The sequence below is a fragment of the Hemitrygon akajei genome, chromosome 2 (assembly GCF_048418815.1).
Source record: "Hemitrygon akajei chromosome 2, sHemAka1.3, whole genome shotgun sequence".
Classification (NCBI taxonomy): domain Eukaryota; kingdom Metazoa; phylum Chordata; class Chondrichthyes; order Myliobatiformes; family Dasyatidae; genus Hemitrygon; species Hemitrygon akajei.
In genome coordinates this window covers 67,147,858-67,175,499 of record NC_133125.1, presented here as the reverse complement: position 1 = coordinate 67,175,499, position 27,642 = coordinate 67,147,858, and the positions used below count along the sequence as shown (strand labels likewise).

The following is a 27,642-nucleotide window of genomic DNA, read 5'->3' as shown; positions in this document are numbered from 1 at the left end:
TCACGGAATCCAGGTGGAGGGCCGGTAGCTTGGCTTCTCCGAGCTGGAAAGTCTGGAACATCTCGGCGTGGACCAAACGCCGGCCTTTCGAATCGATCAGGAGGCAGTTGGCTCATAGGAAATCTGCCCCTAGTAGTGGCTGTGACACCGCTGCCAACGTGAAAGTCCAAGTGAAACGGCTGGACCCGAAATGCAGTGTGATAGTTCGCAGGCCGTACATCCGAATACTGGTGCCATTTGCAGCGGTGAGTTCGGGGCCTGGGGCCGCGTTATGAGTGTCTATATTTGAGGGGGGAAGTACAGTGACTTCAGCCCCGGTGTCTACCAGGAAGCGCCACCCGGAGTGTCTCGGTGGCCAGCCGTCGTAGCCGTTAGCGACGGCTGGCCCCGGCGTTTCCCGGAAAAGCTCATGGTGGACGGCAGCGGCACGTGCCTGAGCCCCATCTTTGGTGATAGAAACACCATTGTTCTGAACTTTCGTCTTTTTCCCCTGTGGGTCCCGATGGCTTCGATTGCGGGGCCTGGGCTTTGGGGTGCGCGATCATGGCTAGGCCAATGGAGGCAGCTCCACGTTACTTGCTCTGCCAAAGGACGTCTGCTTTAGCTGTGACCCTGCGTGGGTCGCTGAAATCCTCACTCGTGAGGAGGAGGCGAATGTCCTCTGGCATTTGCTTGAGGAACATCTGTTCAAATAAAAGGCACGGCTTATGGCCATCCATGAGCGCCAGCATATCGTTCATGAGCTCGGATGGCTTGCAGACCGTCCATGAGGAGGAGCCGCAGGGCCCATTTGCGGCGGGAGAGTCCGAAGGTACGAATCAGGAGCGCCTTAAGCTTAGTGTACCTGTTCTCCATTGGTGGCTGGCGTAGGAAATCGATGATCCAGCCTGCCGTCTCCTGGTCGAGCGCGCTGACCACGTAGTAGCACTGTGTGGTGTCGGCTGTAATGTCTCCGATATTGAACTGGGCCTCGGCCTGCTCGAACCAAACGTGGGGCTGAGTGGCCCAGAAAGTCAGAAGCTTCAGAGAGACTGCGCTGTGCGAGTTGCTCGGATTCATGGCTGGTCGCTGAGTCGCCGGCTACAGATGCCGTCTGGAACGTCGAGGTCACCAATGTAGTCGCGTGCAACGCGCTACTAAAGAAACACACGGAGGCAGAGACAGCTTAACTCAGAATGCCTTTACTGATTCAAAATCGCACGCTTAAATCTCCCCTCCAATGGGCCCCTGCAGGGCGGAGGTGATGTCAGACTGTCCCTGGAAGGTCCGCCCCAAGCAGGTAGTTCCAAACGCGCTACCGCGTGTCTGCCCGCGGCTCCCGATGGCAGTTCAAGTCCCGCGTGTGCGGGCCGTCACAACAGCATATAAAAAGAACCAAAAGCTATCTCTACAATCTTAAGCTTATTGCATAAATTTCAATCTATCCTGACCTATTTGTGCATAGCCATCATATTTGATTCCATATTGAGACTACTAAATTACTTGGATTTCTTGAGAAACTTTAAAGGCTGCTTGTAATTTACTGAAGCCACATCCTAGAAAGTTAACTGGAATCTTTATCTGAGCTTTCTGGAATGCAAATTCTATGATTTAAAAAATCAATTATTCAGTTGCTGTATACAATTCAATATAAGGTAAGATTGAAGATTACTTAGCCAGTATGAACTAATTTGCAAATATACGCCTGAGAAAGTTTGAACAAATTACAGAAAATTTGAAATATAATAGGAGGGAGCTTTAGAATCTCCTTGGCTACCTTTGGCTATCTCTGATCTTCTGATCAAAGTAGCGACAATGAACAATGATTCCTCAGGCAACATCTTCCAGATAGCCAATCTCTCCAGTTATTTCAGTTTTGTACAGTTAGGAACTCAGTCAAACGATCCAGTGTACTGCTGTGTCTGGAGAGATGGAGATTAGAGACAGGAGGATGGGGGGGGGGTTGCAGGCTGAAAAGGGCTGAGGACATACTGACTCATGGAAGAGACCAGAAACTAGGTGCAGGGTCTTGAACAGCTTCATCTTGAAGAGGCAAGGAAGGTTGAAGTTTTGAGGTGAATGCAGAGTGAGGGGGGCGGGGTGTGGTTCAGCAATTGCTTCCACTGGAGATGGTCAGCAGACAGCTCGGTGTATTCGGCAATCACACTTTACAGAAGGACTCAGTTTGTGCAGCTGCTGTCCTTGTATGCAGACGCAAAGATGCTTCTGATATTCTGTGATTTATGTGACTGTATACTGGTTTCCTTCAGTTTTTCGGTTTTCTGTATTTCTTATGGACGATCAGTGGGTGGGGTAATCTGTTAATTTTTTTCTGTGTAAGAGGGGGTATGTGCTACTGCCACTGTTCTTTTCTGTGAGTGAGGGGACTGGGGATTATTATTGATACCTTTTTTTCTATAAGTGAAGGGGTTAGGGACTGTTGCTGTTGCTGTTTTTTTTGCTGTGGGTGAGCGAGGATTTTTGGGGTCTGAGTTTTGTTTTCTTTCTTGTGCTGGGGGGGGTGGTAATATCTTTCCTTTCATCAAAGGCCTTGCTCTTTCTGTATTTCATGGCTCTCTGGAGTAAATGATTACCAGAGTTGTATTGTACATGCATACTTTGACATTAGAACCTTTTTAATAGTTCTGATTACTGTTTGTGGGATGATGCTGGTGTTTATATTAATTCCCGTGTTCACTTGTCCAATGAAAATCACTGCTTCAATCCAACTGATGTAATAACTTCTTGGGGCAGCTCAAGGGCAATTCAGCTGTTTTCCTAAGCCATCCCATAATCTCTGACAATAGTTACCAGAGTAACCAAATTATTTTTTTCATGTTGGTCTATCAGATCCTAGGGTTATAAATTCTTTTGAAATTTACCTGAATTAACTAGATTTTAAAATGTAAAATGTTAAGATTAGGCAACTTGACATTGCAGGTTTTAATTATAATATGAGGTTAAACATGATCGTTAACATAGGTAAGTCCACTAAGGCTGGCTGGTGTAGTGGCATCAGCGCTGGACTTCAGGACAAGAGGTCCCAAGTTTGAATCTGGCCGGCTCCCTTGCACGCTCTCCATCTGTACCTGGGTTGAGTAAAAAAAAAACTTGGAGAGGGATGGGCTCCGCCGTATACACGTTGTATGATGATCAAACACCAAAAAGATCTGTCATGACAGTGCCCCAATTTTGTTTTTACTCAACAGAGAGATGAGTGCTTTATTTGCTTGATATATAAGTACCAGAATTAATATAAGCAGCTTAGCCAATGTTTGGGATAATCCAACACTAGCACAATCTAGTATACTTAGGCAGACCAATAAGTCACACGATGTAACAGCAGAATAGATTATCATCAATAGGCAGCAGGCTAAATTTGGGAGTTGCACACAAAAGATCGCTGCTATCCGGTGCTATTTTTTTTCCTAAATTTCTACAAAGAAAGCGGGTTCTTCATTAAGAACCCTTATTGCTCAGGATATCCCCTCTTCTCATTACTACCATCAGGGAGGAGATGCAGGAGCCTGAACACCCATACTCAAATGTTCTAAAAACAGCTTCTACCCATCTGCCAGCAAATTTCTGAATGGTGCATCAGTGCTACTTTGCTATTCCTCTTTTGCACAAGTTGTTTGTCTATGTTATGGTACCTTAGAATAATTTACTTACGTCTTGCTCTGTTCTGCCACAGAACAACACATTTCACGACATATGTCAGTGATAATAATTCTGATTCTGAAAATTTATATTGTTTTACTCTGACAAAATCACTTCAACCACCAAGCTGAGTGATTCTTTTATTGTTACTTATGATTCCACTGCCTTTCTTCGTAGCAAATACTACAACGTTAAGCATTACATTAAAATGTAATATGCATACATGATTCTGGCTTTGCCCAGGATATTACAGAAGCTCAAATATTGAATGCAAGTACTTCTTATAGAATTGACAGAAATTGATAGGCTCTTCGCCTGGATGGACAGCTACTACACATGTATTCTGATTGTCAGATTGGTATATGCAGTAACGTGAGACTTGTTCCAGCTTGTGAATCAAGTAAGGTTATCGTGTAAGCAGGTCTTTTATCTAATTCCTTTTCATGGGGCCTATTTGTGCTAGTTAACCTCTAGATTTTTAGGCAATTCATAATGAACTAATGAAATGGGCACTATGTAGTTTTTACTTTTCCTTGTATTTTGATTGCTAATGCTCAAGGTCTCCATTTTAAATCAGGCTCATGTTCGTAAATGTGCACAAGAAAATGAAACTTTCTTGGACCATGCATTACTAGAAGTAGAAAGACTTTGGCCATCCTTTATTGGTGGACGAAGAGTTGCAAAGCAGGTACTATTTTTCTTGGTACAGCTACATTTAAATAGAACTGGCATTACAGATATTTCCATGGCATCTTGTACCTTAAGGGCATTCATCCAATTATGTACAGATGGTTCTTTGAAGTAGGTGTGTATTTAATTACAGAATTCATCTTTGTATGCAATTTCCCTTTTAAAGTTACCATTCTCTTATAACCACCATAGACTCAACCCTGTCTTTGTAGCCTCCGTAATCTTCCAGTCTTTGAGAATAATATTCCTCCAGTTCTCTGTAGTTTTCACTTTCTTTACCCCATAATTGGTTGCCATGTTTGTTTTATTGTTTGGAACATAAATTCTGAAATTTACTCCCCAAATCTGTGCTTCTCTCCTTTCTTGTGTTCAAATTTAAAGGTAATTTGAACTAAAATCAACCACCTTTGATTCATTTTAGCAGCTTTGGCTGATTGTGAACCACCTTGGGAGATTTTATTGTAGTGGTGTTCATTTCAGTATGTATTGGATTATGAGATACTGTTCGCTAACTGGCTTTATCTGCTGCCTGCAGAACAATAAGGATGGCAGTTCCAAACACTTCTAGTTGTGATGAATCCAAATTCTATTGTATACGGTTTTGCTCAAGCTGACTTTGAACTTGATCTTCTGCAAGTTTTAAAAAAATTTTTGCTTCATTTATTTCCCACTTTCTCCAGGACACCACACTTTGTGGCTACACTGTTCCAAAAGGGACACAAGTAATGTTCGTAGCTTTTGCTGTCCACAGAGATCCTGAAGTCTTTACTGATCCTGATGAGTTCCAACCAGAGAGATGGTCTGGAAGGTTTGTACTTTTTCTACTCATGTTAATTTTAAGTTTGTAGGACTGTTTTGATGCTTGAACTATGTATGACAATAAGCATAAATTATCTGAACTCTGGATGGTAACACTTGTGAATGATGTCAGGCTTAGGAGTACTGGAATTGGTCAAGGCAACTCAGGAACTTTAGAATGAGAGCAAAGGCACATTAAATTAAATGGGGATGGATGCAAAATGCTGCAAATGAGAAGAAAAATAGCTGGCATTCTCATCCCAATAACGCAGTTAGTTGATGTTGACCTAGGGACTGAAGAATTTTCCACCTTTTACACAGAATGTGTGCGAATGAATACTGAATGGCAATCAGCAAATGCAATTGAATTTTGCAGTATTCTGGCCAAGGGTTCAAGTCATGATCAGAATGAATAATCAGTCAACAGGACTCTGATCAGTATACACTTTGAATATCGAGTCAATTTCTGGTTGCTAAGAAGCAACGGACACTTGAACTCTTGGAACAAAGCAAAAAGGAGCCCAGAAGGAGATTTTCATCCTCTGACCATCTTATATAAGGTACAAACACAAGAAAATCTGCAGATGCTGGAAATCGAAAGCAACACACACAACATGTTGGAGGAACTCAACAGGCCAGGCAGCATCTATGGAAAAGAGTGAACAGTCAACGTTTCGGGCAAGACCCTTCATCAGGAAACTGTAAGAGAGTTAAATTGTAAGAAAGCCTGCAGCGATTAGAAGCTCACTATATGAATTAAGCATGAAATATAGTAAAATATGCATATACAATTATGATATAACCAAATGTCAGAATCAGTGTGATGCATATTTATCTCCACGTAGATCAGAAGATAATTTTCTTCACTTGGGATTTTAAACTGAGGGGAGTGTATCTTTGAAGTGATTTCCAGGTGAAAGCAAGGCTAACAATATTATCAAATAAAAAACACAAAATGCTGGCAGAACTCAGCAGGCCAGACAGCATCTATGGGAGGAGGTAGTGACTGTCTGGCCTACTGAGTTCTGTCAGCATTTTGTGTTTTTTATTTATTTCCAGCATCTGCAGATTCACTCGTATTGCCTAACAATATTATCACTAGATTTATCACTTTAAAATATGGAAGAAAAACATGGTACTGTTAAGATGCCAAGAGAGGTAAAAGCTTTAAAGGCAGAAACAAAATACTTCATTATGGAGTGAACAACTTCCAAATTGAGGTTTGAGGCAAAATTAAACACATTCAGTTATGCTGAGAAGCCTTTGTCCTCCTAAAAAATATGTGAATAAGTTAGTGGAGTGTAGAGTAGGTAAGGGTACTAAAATCACAGCAGCATGCATATTTCATTATGTCTCAACTAACTTGTTGTTAAGTTTTCAGAATATACCAAAATATTAAACAGTTAACTAAATTAATTTATTTCATGGTGTTTTTGAATGGGCTTAATGTTTGTCTTATCTGGAAAGAGACAAAACTAGAATCTGTCTCTTGTACAATGTCATATGATGCCACTAGGCATAAGGCAAACATTACATGGGGTCCCATGAAGTCCTTAGGATATTTGGCAAAGGCTGCTGCTTCCTATCATAAGTGTGGCTGGCGTTTATACTCAAGCACACAACTCATGAATAGCTTGTTTGTCTCATGAACTTGGAAATATTTTATTGAAACTGATACCACTTTTAGTCCATTTGAGTGATAGCTTCTTCCCACATGAGTGGCAGCTTTTCAGATCTGTTTTTGACTGTTTTCATATGGACAGCTGAAAGATTCCAAAAATATTGTTACATTTATTTTTATTTGAATAACTTAAAATGAAGTGTCAGGATCATTTGCATAAGCACCAGGTCAATGAAACTGCAAGAAGCAGTTAAAGCATGAATTGAGAAAGTATCTTTCATGATCTTGATTCTTCAAGGTACTGTTTTATATTTTTGAAATTATTTTGTAGTATAGTTGCTATTGTTAGAGAAATTCTGCAACCAGATTGTACACTGCAAGATCTCACTAAGTGATAAAAATGGTCAATTGTTTAGCTGCAATGATTGGTAAGAGTGTAACATTAGCCTAGCTTTCAAGTGAATAGAGCTAGGAATCTATTATAATCAACCAAGAGATCCTGCTTTGACTTAATATCTCATCCGAAAGGTTACATCACTGCCAACCAAACACTCCATCTGTATGTCAGCCTTTATTCTGTTCCTGAGAAACACAAGTACCTGCTCTTAGTTGGGGTTTATCATAAAAGAAAAATTGAAATATTAACCAGTTTAAAGTAAACAGGTTGTCTTCTCATTATAATAGAGAACAAGGATGTGTCATAAACCATAGCGTAAGTAACAATTTATAGGTTTCAATAAGTACATTTCATGTCAGAGAAATGTATACATTTACATCCTGAATTTTTTTTCTTCGCAAACATCCACGAAAACAGAAGAGTGCCCCAAAGAATGAACGACAGTTAAACATGAGAACGCTAAAAGCCTCCCATGCACAAGCAGAAGCAAGGCAACGACCCCCTCCCCACCCCCACCAGCAAAAAAAGCATCAGTGCCCTCCTCCGAGCTCTCAAGCATGCAGCAAAGCATCAATAAAGACACAGACTTGAAGTACCCCAGACACTACTCATCTATAGATGTGTTATTTAGATAGAGAAATGGAATCTGAGCTTCACAGTTCCTGATCTGTTCTACAAATCATGATATTTCTGAGGATTGTTAATTTCTACTGCCTTTCTGTTCTCTGCTCAAACTGCTGTTATGACACTTCACCATTGGATCTAACTAATAACTTAAGACTATCGTTGACCTCTCTCTTCTATCAATTTGACTCTCAGCGTTAACAGTAGGTGTGAAGGGCGCTTGGATTGCTTTTCTGTACAGGTGGAGATCAATCTTCTGGTCAGCTGTTCCTTCCCCCTTCCCCACTGGATTAACTAATAAGGTTTTCCATATTGTGGTCCAATTTCATATAATTTGCTAGTTTCTTTCCCATCTCTCCCTGTGCCCTATTGGAACTCATCTTTATTATAAGATTCATCTCCAGCTTCCTCATCTCCATTCTCTGACAGCTGTTTAATTTCCCTTCCTGACCCACGTATTAGCTGAGATGAGTCATTCTCTTTTGTCACATTCTCTTCCTCTTCCCTTTCATCCTCTGACTTTACAGAATACCACCCCTTTCCTGACTTTCATTGCTGCCATGTTGAACATGTTGCAGATTCCTAAATCTAAGCTAATCTTTCCTGCAGCTCTTTGTTTGAATCCTTCCAAATAGGTTTTCACCTGAAAGCAGCACTGAAGCATTTATAGGGTGTATTTAGTAACTTTATGATTAAGACAAAGATAAATTTGCCCTCTTCTCTTTTAATTTGTATCTAGCTTTTAAACATTGACTACAGAGTTGTCCTAAAGTAGCTCTCTGTGATTATCCAACCAGGTGAGATCATATCCACTTGATTCCATTCTTTCTCATCCAAGTGAAACCTGCAAAGCCTTTACATCCAGCACCCATGTTAATGTCCAAGGATTTATGCATAGCCTTCTTATTACTTATTTATGTGATTCCCTTTAGCAATAGCAATCAAAAGTGTAGTGGCAATTTTCACTTAAACCTCTCTTGATCCTCTGACTATATCTCATTTGTAATACTGCTTCTCCAAATTATAGTGTTTTCTCCAACTGAATATTGGGAAGAGCAAAGCTGCCACTTTCAGTTTCCATAATAAATTCTACACTTGGACTTGACTATTCAAGTTACTCCTGACTGACCCTGTAGGGATATCCTTTATAAACTTACTATTCTCTTTTCTGGTCCTGCTTGAAGGTGCTCGAACTGAAATGTTGACCAAACTCTTTTCCATAGATGCTGCCTGGCCTGTTAAGTTCCTCCAGCATTTTGTGTGTGTTGCTTGGATTCCAGCATCTGCAGATCTTCTCTTTCTTGGGATTCCTCTTTCTATGCTTAGTTGGCTAAAGAACCCTTTAGGACATCCTGTGGTTGTATAGGTTGCTTTTAGATGAGCAGTGAACTGAGTGATAACTAGATTTTGATTTCCTACAAAAATAACAAAATCTAGAATTATGCTGTGTCGGGCTTTCATTCTGCAGTTTAAGTGCTAAATGCTGGCTACATTCTACAGCTCACTTCCTGTGAAATCAAGATCTCAGTACACTTTATCTCTGTTTATTGTAAGTATATAATTGCAGACCTCAAGTTTCGTCTAAGGATTCCTCCCTTGCATCATCTTCCCTTTAGTCTGGGCAGAGGTATTTAACAACGTACCCAAGGCTTGGGTTAAGTTGCACGAAGAGACATACATAACTTGCATAGAGATTCAGGGCCACATATTTGTTGCTTACTTTTCTAAAGCTGTTGCAAGGCGACTTCTAGATTGGCAAGCAGTAAGAGTATAAACAGAGGATGTAGTTCTCCCTGCAAAGCTTTCAGTAATTGTATTTCAGTTCTGTTGATTGAATTACTGTCTCTTCAGAGGAAACAGTTACAAACGTCATTATCAAAAACCAGTGACATTAAATGGACTTTCTTTTGACCTCATGAGGCACATAAGGAGATCAATTTCAATAAATTCTTCATTTTGAACAAGCTTATCAAGAAGGACTTCGTAAAATGAAATGTAATCCTCCAAAAATCTTTTGTAAAATGGAAACATCTCTTTCAGATTTTTACTTTCAGAATTATAATTTTGTAAAAAAAAGAATCATTTAAAAATTAATCTTTTTAGTATGAGAGAGAAAGTCCATCAGGAAGTTTGAATTTTCATGCTAAATTGGAATATTGTAATCTACATATTCCAGCTTTAGAATCATAGAACCATAGAACATTACAGCACAGAAACAGGCCTTTTGGCCCTTCTTGGCTGTGCCAAACCATTTTTTTGCCTAGTCCCACTGACCTGCACCTGGGCCATATCCCTCCATACACCTCTCATCCATGTACCTGTCCAAGATTTCCTTAAATGTTAAAATTGAGCCCACATTTACCACTTCATCTGGCAGCTCATCCACATCTCACCACTCTCTGTGTGAAGAAGCCCCCCCCCCCATGTTCCCTTTAAACTTTTCCCCCTTAACCCATGTCTTCTTTTTTTTCTCCCCTAGCCTCAGTGGACAAAGCCTGCTTTCATCCACTCTATCTATACCCATCATAATTTTATATACCTCTATCAAATCACCCCTCATTCTTCTACGCTCCAGGGAATAAAGTCCTAACCTATTCAACCTTTCTCTGTAACTCAGTTTCTCAAGTCCTTGTAAACCTTCTCTGCACTTTTTCAACCTTATTAATATCCTTCCTGTAATTTAGTGACCAAAACTGCACACAATACTCCAAATTTGGCCTCCCAATGCCTTGTACAACCTCACCATAACATTCCAACTCTTATATTCAGTATAAAGGCCAATGTACCGAAAGCTTTCTTTACAACCCTATCTATCTAGAAGAAATAGAAAAATGCGAATTGGTGGTAGGATTGGTATCAGGTTCAATTTCATTGAATTCTTTGAAAAATGCTAGTCTATGACATTAGTTGAGAAGGCTTGATTTGGCACTATAATCCAGATTGCAATATGTCAATTGTGCAGCATTATCAACAGTACAGCAGTAACTTTCAGCTGGGATATTGAACCCAGTGGACTAGAGTGGCACTTGGATCTATGTCTTCCTTCTCCAGTAAAAATATCTCAAGTAAGCAATGACATATCTTGAGTAGCTGTATGGTGAAGGGCTGGTGTGCGTGTTGGGAATGGAGTGGATGGGTTCATTGGTTTGGGAGCAAATTATTGACATTACCAGGTACAATAATGTATTTATGTTACTGAACTTTCCATCCCGGTGACTAGACAGAAAATAGGAATCAAATGCCAGTATATAATACAAAAAAATAGATTTTCCTTAAAATTCACTCTTGAAGCTGTAGTATTGTTTTAAAAATTCAGAATTCTTTTGTTGCTCAAGATAGTACCCTGCTGTCCTTGTCTCATCTAGCCTACCTCTCTCCAGATGCACACTTTGACTCTGAACAGACATAGCAAAACAGTTACTTCTAAAGCTGCCACATGTTAGTTGAGAAGGAGCCCCACCACTGCCTTCTTGGGTCTGAGGGAAATGAGCAAAACTACCAGCTTTGTCAACCATCCTGAGAAATGTTTCTAAAATTTTGTGTGAGTCATATTTTTTTTTGGAATGGTCAAAAACCCAAATCTCCTTTCAAGATTTATATACAAACGTTCCGAAGCAAAAAAAAACTATCAGTTATAAGTTAACTGTTGGTGTGTTGTGAGAATCGGGGGCGAGGGGGGAGTAGTGGGGAAGAACAGGAGAAAACCCTAATTCAAACTTAATTATTTTCAAGGAATGTAAACAGAAAATGCAGGAGATACTCGACATCTGTGAGAAAACATTTAATGTTTCAGAATGATGATGTCTCATTAGAACTAGGTTAATTTAGAAGTGAAGTGATTCTCACCACCCTTCCACGTTCCGCAATTTAAAATATGTTCATTTGGTAAATTCTCCTCTTTTTGATGAAAATAATCATTGTACAGAGGGGTCAGTGTGATGAGCATATTATCTCGGTGGTACAGTGACTCTGTCCCATTTATTGCACCGTATCACTGTTGGAAAAAGGCTTTCTTGTGTTTGACAACATGGGTTTATAATGATTCCCATTGCATCTGATAAAATCAGTAGTATAGAATGAAATCTCTTCTATTATCAGATTATTCTTCCTCTTACATATGACCCCCAGGGCAACATTTAAGGTCTGTAAATTTATTCTGAGAGAGTGTTTATTGACATGGTAGCGTAGTGATTACAGTGCAGGCGACCCGGGTTTCAATTCCCGCTGCTCCCTGTAAGGGGTTCGTACGTTCTCCCTGTAACTGCATGGGTTCCTTCTGTGTGCTCCGGTTTCCTCCCACAGTCCAAAGTCGGTGAGTTAATGGGTCTGTGTAAATTGTCCTGTGATTTGGCTAGGGTTAAATCAGGGGATTTCTGGGTGGCTCAGCTCAAAGGGCCAGAAGTGCCTATTCCGCATTGTATCTCAATAAATAAATAAAGAAATGCTTGAATTTCTGTTGAGGGCAGAATATGGCGATAAGACATGTGTTTGAATGGGTTGTTGTAGAAGAAGAATTTAATTTTCTACTCGTGCATTAGGTGAGTCCCATCATCCAAGTTCCATTCAGATCCTGCTTAGAGCCATCCATGGCCATTTAAGGCTGGTAAAATCCAAAAAGATCCTTTTTCTTAGATCTTCAGTTTGTTTCAAGATTAGATCATGATTTTGGTCAAAGACTTATTCTGTTTGTTATCACTGTTGAGATCGATGAAGATGTACCTTGAAATTATATAGTGAGATGGGGGAATGTGACAGAGAAATCCCAGTGTCCCAGTCCCAATTCAGTACAATCTCTCTGCATAGCACAATATCTTGAGAAGGGGTGATACTCAACTAAACGGTCAGCCATTGCTTTGGATTGACTTTAACATTCCAATATACCTATACTGTATTAATAATCTTGTGCAGGTAATCCTGAAACCTGTATGTATCAATGAATTTTGAATGGAGGCTTCCCACCCAGAGGGCAGTACTGGAAAATCACGCAAGTCTAAGGTGCACTTGCATTAGCAACTCTTGCTGCTGACAGCTTCGTCTATAATGTTAATCCATATTTTTTTCAAAGTAGGTCGAGGCTGCAAAATATACGATTTGTGAAGAATAATTCCAAGGTGTGTTGGTATCGGTTCATTTCCCTCCAGAGAAAGTAATGTTAGAACATTGTTGTTACTGCACTTGATTGAGAGGAGGAATGTAGAAATGATGGATTTTGCTGAGGTCATTACTGATGCCTCCACAATCTCATCAGCCATCTCTTTCAATGGGTGTAGTCCATCTGGCCCAGGTGACTTTATCAACGATCAGACCATTCGGCTTTGCAAGCATCTTCTCCTTAGTAATAGCAACTACACTTAGTTCTGTTCCTGACACTCTTGAACTTCTGGCATGCTTCTAATTTCTTCCACAGTGAAGACTGATGCAGAATACTTAAGTTCAACTGTAATTTCTTTATCCCCCATTACTACCTCTATTTTCCAGTGATCCAATATCCACTTCCATCTCTCATTTACTCTTTATATATCTGAATAAAACTTCTGGTATGCTCTTTTGTATTATTAGCTAGCTTACCCTCATATTTAACTTTTCCATCCTTATGGATTTTTTTTTAGTTGCCTTCTGTTGGTTTTTAAAATCCTCACAATCCTCTAATTTTCCATTATTTTTTTGCTGCTATTATGCATATGTCCTCTCTTTTGCTTTTAATCTGTTTTTGACTTCCCTTGTCAGCCACGGTTGACTCATCCTTCATCTTTGGGATGTATATATCATCACCTTCCAAATTGCCCCCAGAAACTCCAGCTATTGCTGCTCTGCTGTCACTCTTCCAATCAGCTCCTCTCCTCTCAATCAGCCTCTAACTCCCTTTCTCCACTTTAATACTGATATACCTGGCTTTATCTTCTCCCTCTTAGACTGCAAGGTGAATTCTATTACTTTATGATCAACTCTCCTCAGGGTTCCTTTGCCTTAAGCTCCCTAATCAATTCTGATTCATTGCACAACATCCAATCCAGAATAGCCTTTCCCCTTGTGGGCTCAACCACAAGCTCCTCTAAAAAAACAAACATCTTATAAGAATTCTACAAATTCCCCCTCTTGGGATCAAATACCAACTTGATTTTCCCAATTTACCTGCATATCGAAATCCCCCATGACTGACGTAACATTGCCCTTTTTGCATGCCTTTTCTATCTCCTGCTGTAATTTATATCCCACATCCTGGTTACCATTTGGGTTATGTATATAGCTCTCATCAGGATCTTTTTATCCTTACAGTTTCTTAAGTCTACACACAAGGAATCTGCATCTTCTGATCCTATGTCATCTCTTTTTAAGGATTTGATTTCCCTTTTTAAACCATCAGAGCCATCCCCTCTCCCCACTTACCTGCCTGTTCTTTGGATACAATGTATATCCTTGGACGTTAAGCTCTAAACTATGATCTTCTTTCAGCCACGACACAGTGATATCCACAGTGTCATCCTTGCCAATTTTTACCTGCACTACATGATCATTTACCTTATTTGAGTTCTGTGTGCATGCAAATATAACACCTTCAGTCCTGTATTCATCACCCTTTTTTGGTTTTGCCCAATATTACACTTCAAATTATCCCTGACTGCAATTATATCCCATCATCTTCCTCGTAGTTCACTATACAATGCATCGACTTGTGTACCAACTGCCCCATCCTCAGCCCATTTTAGTTCCCATCCCCCTGCCAAATTAGTTTAAACCCTCACCAACCTGCCTGCAAGGATACTGGTCCCCCCTCGGGTTTACAGACAGACAGACATACTTTATTGATCCCGAGGGAAATTGGGTTTCGTTACAGATGCACCAACCAAGAATAGTGAAGAAATATAGCAATATAAAACCATAAATAATTAAATAATACGTTAATCATGCCACGTGGAAATAAGTCCAGGACCAGCCTATTGGCTCAGGGTGTCTGACACTCCGAGGGAGGAATTGTAAAGTTTGATGGCTACAGGCAGGAATGACTTCCCATGACGCTCAGTGTTACATCTCGGTAGAATAAGTCTCTGGCTGAATGTACTCCTGTGCCTAACCAGTACACTATGGAGTGGATTGGAGACATTGTCCAAGATGGCATGCAACTTGGACAGCATCCTCTTTTCAGACACCACCGTCAGAGAGTCCAGTTCCACCCCCACAACATCACTGGCCTTACGAATGAGTTTGTTGATTCTGTTGGTGTCTGCTACCCTCAGCCTGCTGCCCCAGCACACAACAGCAAACATGATAGCACTGGCCACCACAGCTTCATAGAACATCCTCAGCATCGTACGGCAGATGTTAAAGGACCTCAGTCTCCTCAGGAAATAGAGATGGCTCTGACCCTTCTTGTAGCCCCTCCTTTCTTTTCAGGTCATACTTTCCCCAGAAGAGATCCCAATGATCCAGAAATCTGAAACACTTCCCCCGCACCACTCCATCTGTACTATCATCCTATTCCTGCCCTGACTAGCTCGAGGCACTGGGGGTAATCCAGAAATTACTATCTTGGAAGTCCTGATCTTCAGCCTCACTATGCAGAATCTCTGCCCCCTTTCTATCTATGTCACTGGTGCCAATTTGCACCACAACCTTTGGCTGCTCACCCTACCTCTAGAGAGTCTGCAGTGTCTCTGAGACATCCTCAACCGTAGCACCTGGGAGGCAAAACACCATCGTGGCCACAGAATCAGCTGTCCCTCTTCCTCACTACCTATCTCCTATCACCGTTGCTCTGCCTGACTTCACCTTCCCGCTGAGCCTCCGAACCCACCTCAGTGCCAGTAGTCTGGTTGCTGCTGCTGGGCCCTGATAGGTAAGCCCCCACCCCACCCAGAAATATCCAGAGGGATGTACTTGTTACTGGGAGGAATTGCCACAGAACCCCGCACTGACTACTTACTCCCCATTAAAACATACTAAATCTGCAGAAACTGTTGCCCCTGGGAACATGGTACAGCAACAGCGAGCAAATAGTTTCAGTTAAAATCTTACATTGTGCCAAAAAGAGGAGTTTTACATCTCTTTCTGTAAGGGACTAAAATTGGCCTATTATTTCTACTTTTTGAAAATTTGTTAGTTCCACATTTAATTATCAGCTTTTATTCTCATGAACTTGTAGCAGTTGAGGACTCCTGTGAAAGTGAGCATGAAACTGGAAGTCGTGAATTTTTGCATAGTTGATAGCCAGTGTCAACCCAACTGCAGTCAGTTGGGCTCAGTTAAGAGAAGTGGCAGAATGGAGATAACGGGTAACTTGCATATTGTGGATGCAATTGATTTACTTTCTTTGTAACTTCCTGGTGTCTTCATTTATTTTAACTCTATATTTGTATAATTAACTATACCAGCCCCTCTTCCCTCAGTAACATCATGTCTGCAAGCTGTGTTTAGTAAATAATTCCTTATCTCTAGCACCCAAATAAAGTACCGTTGAGGCTAATTCTGTGATGATGTAAACCTGCTGCAATTATATAGACTTCAGTGAGTACACATTTACTATGAATTGTTCTATTCACCTTAATTAAGGAACATTTTGTAGAAGGAATAGAATGAAAATCATTGCACTGATAACTTGAATCAAAAGATGGTCTGAGCGACTGTACACATTCTTCTGGATGTGAGGTTTAGAACAAGAAATGAACATACTGTATTATTCAAAATTATTGAGTCCTCAACAAGATAGATGTCAGGGTAGGGGCAGGGGTGAGGAAGGCAAATGTAGTGTCCGCATTTATTTCAAGAGGTCTAGAATACAAGAGCAGAGCTGAGGTGCTGAGGCTTTATAAGGCACTGGTGAGGTCTCACCTTGAGTATTGTGATCAGTTCTGGGCTCCTCAGTTCTGATCCTATGTCTTATGCTCCTACACTGGTCTTTTGGGGCAGGAGTGACCTGTACAAAAAGGACAGGTTGTACTTGAATCCCAGGGGGACCAATATGCTGGCAGGGAGGTTTGCTAAGACTATTGGGGAGAGTTTAAACTAGGATTGTTGGGGGGGTGAGAGCCAAACTGAAGGGACAGAGGAAGAGACGGTTGGCTCACAAATAGTGAAAGCTTGGAGACAGTGCGAGAGGGAGGTAGGCAAGTGATAGAAAAGGGACACACTCAAGCCGATGGTTTCAAATGTGTCCATTTTAATGCAGGGAGTGTTCTGAACAAAGCGGATGAGCTTAGAGCGTGGATAAGTATTTGGAGCTATGATGTTGTGGCCATTACAGAGACTTGGATGGCTCAGGGGCAGGAATGGTTACTTAGAGTGTCAGACTTTAGATGTTTCAGAAAGGACAGGGAGGGAGGCAAAAGAGGTGGGGGCGTGGCACTGTTGATCAGAGGTAGTGTCATGGCTGCAGAAAAGGAGGGAAGTAATGGAGGGATTGTCTACAGAGTCTCTGTGGGTGGAAGTTAGGAACAGGAAGGCTTCAATAACTCTACTGGGTGTTTTTAATAGAACAGCCGATAGTAACAGGGACATCAAGAAGCAGATAGGGAGACAGATTCTTGAAAGATGTAATAATAACAGAGTTGTCGTGATGGGAGATTTTAATTTCCCAAATATCGATTGGCATCTCCCTAGAGCAAGGGGTTTAGATGGGGTGGAGTTTGTTAGGTGTGTTCAAGGTGGTTTCTTGACAGAATATGTAGATAAGCCTACTAGAGGAGAGGCTGTACTTGATCTGGTATTGGGAAATGAACCTGGTCAGATGTCAGGTCTCTTAGTGGGAGAGCATTTTGGAGATAGTGATCACAATTCTATCTTCTTTACCATAGCATTGGAGAGGGGTAGAAATGGACAAGTTAGGAAGGTGCTTAATTGGAGTAAGGGGAAAAGGATCTTGGCGATTGTAGGGATGACTTATATCGGATTTGAGCGTGTCGATATTAAGAAAGAGAATGTGCTGGAGCTTTTGGAAAGCTTAAAGTTGGTTAAGTCACCAGGACTGGATGAGATGTACCCCAGGCTACTGTGGGAGGCGAGGGAGGAGATTGCTGAGCCTCTGGCGATGATCTTTGCATCATCAATGGAGACGGGAGAGGTTCCAGAGGATTGGAGGGTTGTGGATGTTGTTCCATTATTCAAGAAAGTGAGTAGAGAGATAGCCCAGGAAATTATAGACCAGTGAGTCTTACTTCAGTGGTTGGTAAGTTGATGGAGAAGATCCTGAGAGGCAGGATTTATGACCATTTGTAGAGGCATAATATGATTAAGAATAGTTAGCATGGCTTTGTCAAGGGCAGGTTGTGCCTTACGAGCCTGATGGAATTTTTTAAGGATGCGACTAAACATATTGATGAAGGAAGAGCAGTAGATGTAGTGTATATGGATTCCAGCAAGGCATTTGATAAGGTACCCTATGCAAGGCTTATTGAGAAAGTAAGGAGGCATGGGATTCAAGGGGACATTGCTTTGTGAATCCAGAACTAGCTTGCCCACAGAAGGCAAGGAGTGGTTGTAGTCTGGTCATATTCTGCATGGAGATTGGTGACCAGTGGTGTGCCTCAGGGATCTTTTCTGGGACCCCTACTGTTTGTGATTTTTATAAATGACCTAGATGAGGAAGTGGAGAGATGGGTTAGAAAATTTGCTGATGACACAAAAGTTGGGGGAGTTGTGGATAGTGTGGAGGGCTGTCAGAGGTTTCAGCAGGACATTAATGTGATGCAAAACTGGGCTGAGAAATGGCAGATGGAGTTCAATCCAGATAAGTGTGAAGTTGTGCATTTTGATAACTCAAGTAAGATAACAGAATATAATATTAATGGTAAGATTCTTGATCAGAGGGATCTTAGGATCCGAGTCCATAGGACACTCAAAGCTGCTACATAGGTTGACTCTGTGGTTTAAGAAGACACATGGTGCATTGGCCTTCATCGATCGTGGGATTGAGTTTAGGAGCTGAGAGGAATGTTGCAGCGATATAGGACCCTGGTCAGACCCCACTTGGAGTACTGTGTTCAGTTCTGGTTGCCTCGCTATAGGAAGGATATGGAAATCATAGAAAGGGTGCAGAGGAGATTTACAAGGATGTTGACTGGATTGGGGAGGATGCCTTATGAGAATAGGTTGAGTGAACTCGGCCTTTTCTCCTTGGAGCGACAGAGGATGAGAGGTGACCAGATAGAGGTGAATAAGATGATGAAAGGCATTGATCATGTGGATATTCAGAGTGTTTTTCTTAGGGCTGAAATGGCTAGCACAAGAGGACACAAGTTTAAGGTGCTTGGAAGTAGGTACAGAGAGGATGTCAGGGGTAAAATAAAGGGCTATGGGTAACCCTTGGTAATTTCTAAGGTAAAGACATGTTCGGCATAGCTTTGTGGGCTGAAGGGCCTGTATTATGCTGTAGGTTTTCTATGTTTCGATGGTCTGAGAACTGAAAACTAGGTCTCATAATTTCAGACTCAGAAGATCCTTAAACTACAACTGTACTCAGAGTATTTTTGAAACTGTGTGCATGGTCAGTTTTGTGTGAATGGTTGGTTAATTAGTCTTCAATGCCAAGGGGAAACAAGTGCAGAATTGTGATGTCACACAAGGAGATCTCCATTCAGTTCATCTTTGTGGAGCACTCTACTCTGTTCTTTTCCTTGATGTATCTGTTTTTTTTTCTGAAAACGTGATGGATTATTTTTCATTAGACAGACATTGAGCTTCAGATCATCATCTGCACATTATTTTTATATTTCTTTGTCATTTACCCTTCACTTTAAATGTGTGCACATTGAACATACAGGTAATAAGCACACTTCCCCCTGTTTCCTCTATCACTATACTGTCAATCTCCTGTCAACCTCCTTCATTCCCAGTCTAACCCTGTAACTAGAATCTTAATCTCTGCAACTGTACCAGAATTTTTTTTCTCTTTGCATCCACTTGAAACTTTGCATTTTTTCCTAAAGCATGGTTATTATCATTGGGAACAATGCTCCACTTGTATGACGATTCAAAATAACTTCCCAGGTCTTATACTCAATGCTTCCTCTTTCGAAATCTATTTTACTTGATGGTAGTAACATACTTCATCACCTGCAAAAAGATATGCATATATACCCAATCATTCACTTCCTGTACCCTTGCAAAACAAAGTTTTAGCTTGTATTGTCTGTTCTCATTCCTCTAGCCAAAGTGCATTGCTTCACACTTGTTTGTTCAGTTTCACCTGACCTGTGCTTATTTAGTCTACCAGTGTATACTCTCTTCCAGTTAATTGGTATCCCATCATAGCTTACCATGTCTCCAATGTTAGTCAACTGCAAGTTTTGAAATTTGTATTTTGTTGACCTTCTGTACCATGAGGAATCAAGTGCTCATCTAGATGCTTTTCAAATATTGAGTGCTGCCTCAATGCAATGTGTTCCAGATTTTAATCATTCTCTGGTTATAAGGAAAAAACTTTTAAACCCCCCCCCCCCACCTCATACCATAACCTCTGCACTCTGAGTATAGACAAAGTGAGGGGTAGGGGCGTTTGTCACTGTTTATCTCATTTTTGCCTCCTGTAATTTAGTACACCTTGCTGAGGTTCACCCTCAGCTGCATTCTCTGTTATTTCATCGGAGTTTAATCAAATTAATTGAATAGGATTTGCTTTTCATAAATCTGTGCAGGCTCTCTTTTGTTAACTCAAACTTCTCCAAATACCCAAAGTTAATTTTGTCTCTGAACTCCACATAGTAGTTGCCTTGACAAACTTGTAATTGACAGGGATGTCCTTGCATACATTTATTTATATTTTATTTGGAGATGCAACGGAAATGGGTCCAGCAACCCACTTTATTTAACCCTAGCCTAATCACAGAACAATTTACAATGACCAATTAACCTACTACCCAGTATGTATTTGGAATGTCCCAGGAAACCAGAGCACCTGGAGTCATAGGGATCATGTACAAACTCCTTACAGGAATTGAACTCCACACTCCAAAGCCCCGAGCTGTAATAGGGTTGCTCTAACCACTACGCTACCTTGCTGCTGTAAGGAAAACCACGATGATGTCACATTTGCCATTCTCTGGTCCTTTGATTTCTCCCTGTATCCAGACAAGTTTATGCCAAGAACTGTTGCAATCTCCATCCTGATTTCTCTGAGCAAAGTAGAATACAACCCTTTTCAACCAGGGGATTTGATTATTTTAACCATAGACAGACTCATTGTTCCCTTTTCATCCATTATCTCTCCTGCTACCTCTTTAACTGAGATACTGACATCTTCCTCTGCAGTGATAATAGCTAATATAAAATATTCAATTATTCCCGCAGTGCCTACCTTCTCTATACATAGGTATTCCCTTGTTCTCTCTCTAATTGGATTCACTTTTCATTTTACTGCTTGCTTGCTGTTTACATGTAATCACCATCTTCTGAAAAAATTGCCCTCAAGTCCTTTCCATCTCAATTTAACTTCTCTAGTTCTGGAGTTCCTTACCCTGAGGAAAAGACTTTGGCTATTCACCTTATTTGTGCCATTTATGATTTTATAAACCTTTAAGTTCACCCCGCATTTTCCTACACTCCCGGGATAAAAGTCCCAGCCTATCCAGCCTCTGCTTTTAACTCAAGCCCTCTAGTGCTGGTTTTGTATCCTTTACACTTTAATTACATGCTCCTTACAGCAGAACAATCAAAACTGTATGCAGTACTTGAAATATGGCCTTACCAACGTCTTGTAATGTGATATCCCAACTCCAATGCTCAATGTTCTGACTAATAAGTCAAATGCCACCTTCGCTACCCTGTCTACATGTGTCCCAGTTTCTAGGAATTGTATGTCTACACCCAGAGGTCTTTCTGGTGATGTTGTTTATATTTCTTCTGCTCCCATTTAGTATTTTTTAAATTTTTCTCCATTCTTGCCATCTGGTTTGCACATTAGTAGTTGTGTTATTAATCTCCAACCTGTGAAGCTATTGCAGATCTCCCCCTTTATACTTTTCTGCCATTGAGCAATTGAAACTTGTGACAAGTTATCTACTTACAGGTTAGGTGGTTAACATGAAATGTTAACACTTTTTCTCTCTCTTAACAGATTCTCCTTGACTTGTATTTCTAATGTTTTTATTCAAAAGAAGCGATTTGTACCGTTCTTTTATTTGAGTTAGTAATGGCTTCAAAACCATTTTTGGTCTTGCAAGATAAGTTATCATTTTTTAAAGAAAATAATGCTTATTAATTTACAACATAATTTTATGTGCCAGATTTGAGGAAAGCTGCCTTTTATCCTCAAAGATGAAAGATTGTATTTGATCATTGTATTGGTGAATAATCAGGCTCAAGAGGCATTCTACTATTTAAGTGCATAACATCAATTAATTCTGCTCATCCCTGATCTGCAGTAAAGCTTCTCTAATCTTTTGGTTAGGTCAAACAGATGCTTTGCACAGGAAGTTGTTGAAGGTTGCAGCTTGACTTAGTATGACTCAGATGTGAGTCATAGCTTCCTGGGAGGATAGAGCAGTGTGCTATGCTGATAAAACTTCCATCATTAGTTAATTCATGAGGAGAGATCCTTTCTGATTCAATGGCATAGATTTAGCTAGGAATTCTGCAATGAAATGAAACCATATTCTATTGCTTGAATATTGGTGGCTTAACAGCAGATTGCTATTGTGGAGACTGTGATGAGGATGGAAGTCTTTTAGGTTCCTTCCTGGTTTTGATAGGAGGAAAAAGATATGGAGGAGAGGCCTGGATGTACTGAGAGTTGGAGTACTTACTCCAGTGTAACACAGGATCCAGCATCTTGCAGCAAATGATGATTTAACTCTGTTGGAGAAGTATAGAAGTTGCAGGATAAGAAATGTTATTTCAAGATCAAAGTTAAGTTTATTGTGTATGTGTAATGAAAAAAATTACTTGTAGCAGCACCCAATGTACGGCACTTGTGAAAGCAAATTCTATAAAGTGAAGATGCTTTCAAAAATAATGAAATGAAAAGTTGCTAAATATCAAAATAATACTATAAAGAGCAGTAAACAGTAGATCAACTCAGTATTTGGTGTGACCACCCTTTGCCTTTAAAACTGCATCTTGGAGAACCTGCCTCAGTTCTTTTGCAAATATTGGCTGTCTCATTTGCTTCTATCTCTCCAGGAAATCCCAGCCAACCTTGATGCTGTTGCGATCAGAGCTCTGTAAAGGCCATACCATCTAAAGCCATATTAAAACTCTCGGGTGCCTATAAGACTTCTACACAGTACTGTAAAAACTAATTATACACAATTTTAACAAGGAAGGATACAACTAGAATTAAACAAAAACAAAGCAAAGTTATTAAAGTGGTCATAATTTTGCTGAAATAGAGAACCAAATGTTTGAAGGAAATTAGCTGTTCTTGAACCCGATGGTGTGTGACTTCAGGCTTCTGTACCTCCTGCCCAGTGCTAGCTGCAATGGTTGTGCCTGTATTGGGGTGAGTCTGCTACTCTCTATAGGTTCCTATATTCTTATGCATTTGAATTCTGTTACTTTGGACAGCAATGAAGCAGAGCATTCAGTATTTCTGACCTGTTGAAGAGCAGAGGTGCTGTTTTCCTAGTGTCCTAGTGTGGTGAACTACATATACCTGTCTGGACACGCCTCCCCTGCTGACTGCTCCTGTGGCTCCTCCCACAGACTCCGGTATAAAGGTGATTGAGGCCTGAGCCCTGCCTCTCAGTCTCCAGGATGTAGCATGGTGGTCAATTGCTGCTTGTTCTTTCTTCCAGTCAATAAAAGCCGATATCTCGCCTCACGTCTCAGAGAGTTATTGATGGTGCATCACCTAGTCAATATTTAACTCTCAATTGATGAGTTAAACATTTATCTGCTTTTCTGTTTTCAATCAACAGTCTTCACCCATTTCCCAACCACACACTGATCATTCTTCCCTATTTAACTGTTGTACAATTGATAAGGGTGGCTCCACTTCAAAAGCATTTTAATGATGATAGAATAGTTTGGGCAATGTGAAAGTTGTTTGATTTACAGACGTTTTTAATATTGATAGGGGCCTGTACCAGTTCTTAAGACATTGTACTACTATATGGAGAGCTTATTCAAGTACTGAAAAGGGTGAATCTGATGATTTAGGACAAAGCTAATCTTGATCCATCAATGATCCATAATTGATCTTGATGAATGAAAGAGGACTTTTTATTGATCTTGAGTTTGTAGTCACTTGTATAACATAGAAAAGGTTGAGAGCCAATGCGTGTATAATAAGGTCCTACAAATGGCAGATGCTGACCAATTATTCCACTTTCATTGTGTCGGTTGAAGGATGAACATTGGCCAGGATCAATATGGAGAAGCGCCACTCCTTCCACTTGTAGCAGGAGATCATTGATGTCTGGTGGATGGGCAGATAGAGTTTTGGTTAAAGTCTGAGCTATATAATGGTATCTCATGAGGTACCACATTGGAGGCTCAACTTAAACCATACTCAGCATTCAAAGGATATGGGTGTTGAAGTAAAACTGGCATTTCTTGCCCATTCCTTGTTACCCTAAGTGGATGATGGTAAAGCCATTCTTCAGATGTTGTAAACTCCTTGTGGTGGTTGACACAGATGACTGGCTTGATAGCACACTTATGAGAACAGTTAAGAATCCTCTGCATTAGTGTGAAACAGGAGTCACTATAGTTCCGTCACGTAGAACTTTTTGTCCTTGCAGCATACTAATGAGTCTTGGAATTTTATGATACGTGTAAGAGATCAATAGATCATCGATCGCTGAATAAGCCATTCAGAGAAATGAATTAATAATTGGAAGAAGACTGAATGATTTTAAATATTTCAGGAAAAGATCTTTTGGTGATACAATTCAGTTATATTTCTGTCCCTATGGCTTTTCTCACCTGCTTCCCACCCCCTCTGCCCCCTCGCTCCATCCCCCCCCCCCCCCAACCACCCCTCTCACACCCCCAATTCCTATTAGCGTGGCCCTCCATTCTGTATGTCAGTGAGGTCCTTACTTGGCACAACTCTGCTGCAATTTCAGTTTCCTTCAGAACTCTCATGCATTGGTGGTGATTGACCTTTGATGGCAATGTATAAACTAATTGCTGTTATGCAGGCTCATGAAGAAACTACGGACTCGTCCAAAGAAAGAGGTGTCCATTTTGTGTAGGTGTGGGTCTGGTTTCCAGGAATAGGTGGGGAAATTGCACTTTTTTAATCTCTGTGCATAACCTGAGTCTGTTTCACTGTCTATGCAATAATCTGTTCCAAACAACAGCTCTCGGAATAGATGGCCTATTGGGAACCTGGAGTTAGGCTTACAAATGATGTTGTCTGCCCGTCTTAGCCAAAAGAGTAACTGGAGCCTCAGTGTGGGAGATGATGACCTGGTGGAGGACGTTGAGGCTTCTCCTTCCAGTGTTGTGTTGTCATTTGTTGTGATCCACTATACACTTGAAAAGTATAAGTTGTGCCAAATAAGAGATGTTTTATTTAACATTGTGTGCAAATGCCATTAATTCATGAACAAAAATAACATTTTCACCTTTGTTATGTGGGTGTTTCCGTACCACAACAAAACCTCTCTTGTGCTTGATGGCTGCTTCAGCTTTCTCCTGTATTTTTTTTTCCCTTCTCTAGTAGATGTGTGTTTGATGGTTCAAATCCAAGAGTGTGAAACTTATTTCCAGATACTGTCAATACAGCAACCCCTATTCTGGGTAATGTGCTGTAATTTGTGTGGTCTGTAGAATTTCAAAGCCTGAATGTTCATTTTATTGCATGCTCAGTCTTGGAAATACTGGTAATTAGAGCATTGTTTGGAAGTGAGGGTTGTAAAAGTTGTTTTTGGTTAATTGCAAAGAAGCTATTGCCAGAATTGTGAACAAAATTTCCTCTAGGTTTGACAAATGCTCCCTTATAGGCATGTCGTGACGGAGGTTTGTTGAATATTTATGTTTACTACAAACAAATGGTAATTGGAAATACAAATAGCTGAGAATGACTGATCTTTGACTTGTAAGTGATACAAAGCAGTATCAAACCCTACTACTTATCATTAAATTTTCTAAGGAGACTAAACTGGATAGTTTCGGAGCTTTGTCCAACTGTACTGGAGTAAATTGTTGGTTAATCATTCACTTTCTGCAGATAGCAGGATACAACTGAGATGCTTGTTTTAATGAAACAATTCTGTTTCCCCATCCTACCTGCTGAACATTTCATTTCCTCTTTTTATTTCAGATTCCCAGCAATTGCAGGCTTTTTGCTATTGGTTACAATTAGCACTTAATTAATTGGCATTATCAAATTCCAGCTTATTGATTTTTTTATATATATAGGAGCAGAATTAGGCCACTTGGCCCATCAAGTCTGCTCTGCCAATTCATCATGGCAGATAAATTTTCCCCTCAGCCTCAATGTCCTGCCTTCGCTCCCAATCTCCAGCTTTCCCTTGTAACCTTTCATGCCCTGACCAATCAAGAATGTATCAACCTCTGCCTTAAATATACAGGTAGACTTGGTCTCCACAGCTGCCTTTGGCAACTAATTCCACAGATTTTCAGCACTCTCTGGCTAAAGAATGTCCTCATCTCCATTCTAAAAGGATGCCCCTTTATTCTGAGGCTGTGTCCTCTGGTCTTAAACTCTCCCACTGTAGGAAGCATCCTCTCCACATACACACTATCAAGGCCTTTCACCATTTGATAGGTTTCAATGGGATCACCCCTCATTCTTCTGAATTCTAGTGAATACAGGCCCAGAGCCATCAGATGCTCTTCATATGACAAGCCTTTCAGTCCTGGAATCATTTTCATGAACCTCCCTTTGAATCCTCTCCAGTTTCAGCACGAGAAACCAGCTACTTGCGCTGAGAAAGGTGCAAGTCAGTGTTGCGCAACAGATCCAGATCCCGAACGAAATTAAACGGAGGTTCCGCGGCTCCAGGGCTGGAAAACTGCGCAGGGATAAGTGGACGGAGATGAAGAGGCATTATAAACCCGCTGTTCCTTCGGTCATTATGGGGAACGTGAACTCGCTGCCAAATAAATTGGATGAGCTAGCCTCACTAGTAAGGAATGTTAAAGAATACAAGGAATGCAGTTTAATGTGCTTTTCCGAAACATGGCTGACGGCTAACATCCCGGATGTAAATGTAGAATTACCTGGTTTTACTACGGTAAGATTTGACAGAGATGCCAAAAAGTGTGGGAAGAAGAAAGGAGGGGGACTCGCTGTCTACATTAACGAAAGATGGTGTAACCCTGGGCATGTGAGTACAAAGATCTCCGTTTGTGAAAGAGATATTGAGCTGATCGCCGTGAGTATGAGGCCATATTACCTGCCTCGAGAATTCGCAAGCGTCATTGTGGTGAATGTGTATGTCCCGCCGCGTGCCGACGCAACGGTAGCGTGTGACGTCATCAGCTCCGCTGTTGCTAGGCTTCAGACACAGCACCCTGAGGCACTGGTGATAATCACAGGGGACTTCAACCATGTGACTTTGGACAAGACACTACCTGCTTTCTCCCAGTACGTGGATTGCTACACCAGGGGTAATAGGACTCTTGACCTACTGTATGCAAACGTAGAGGAGGCATATAGTGCATCCCCACTGCCTTCATTGGGGAAAGCTGATCACAACCTGGTTTTGTTACAGCCCCGATATAAACCAATTGTGATGAGGCATCCCACTACCACACGCTCTTTTAGGAAGTGGACTCCTGAAGCTGAACAGGCCCTGAGAGACTGCTTCGGTACTACTAACTGGGATGTACTGCAAGGGGGGCTGTGTGGGGGCGTTGAGGAGGTCACTGAATGCACAACGGACTATATTAACTTTTGTGTGGATGCAGTTGTCCCTGTTAGAACTGTTCGCTGCTATCCCAATAATAAGCCCTGGATCACTAGTCACAT

The 27,642-nt window shown here is 40.9% G+C and overlaps 1 protein-coding gene across 6 annotated transcripts in view; it reads left to right on the top strand.

The window, feature by feature from the left end:
- LOC140713808 (uncharacterized) overlaps positions 1 to 27,642 on the top strand; it is a 142,288-nt gene that overhangs the window by 96,818 nt on the left and 17,828 nt on the right. For all 6 annotated transcript variants that reach the window (XM_073024371.1, XM_073024362.1, XM_073024379.1 and 3 more), the window contains exons 9-10: positions 4,217 to 4,327; positions 5,010 to 5,137. In XM_073024371.1, the coding sequence (XP_072880472.1) occupies positions 4,217 to 4,327; positions 5,010 to 5,137 (239 nt within the window). The remainder of the gene's footprint in view (positions 1 to 4,216; positions 4,328 to 5,009; positions 5,138 to 27,642) is intronic.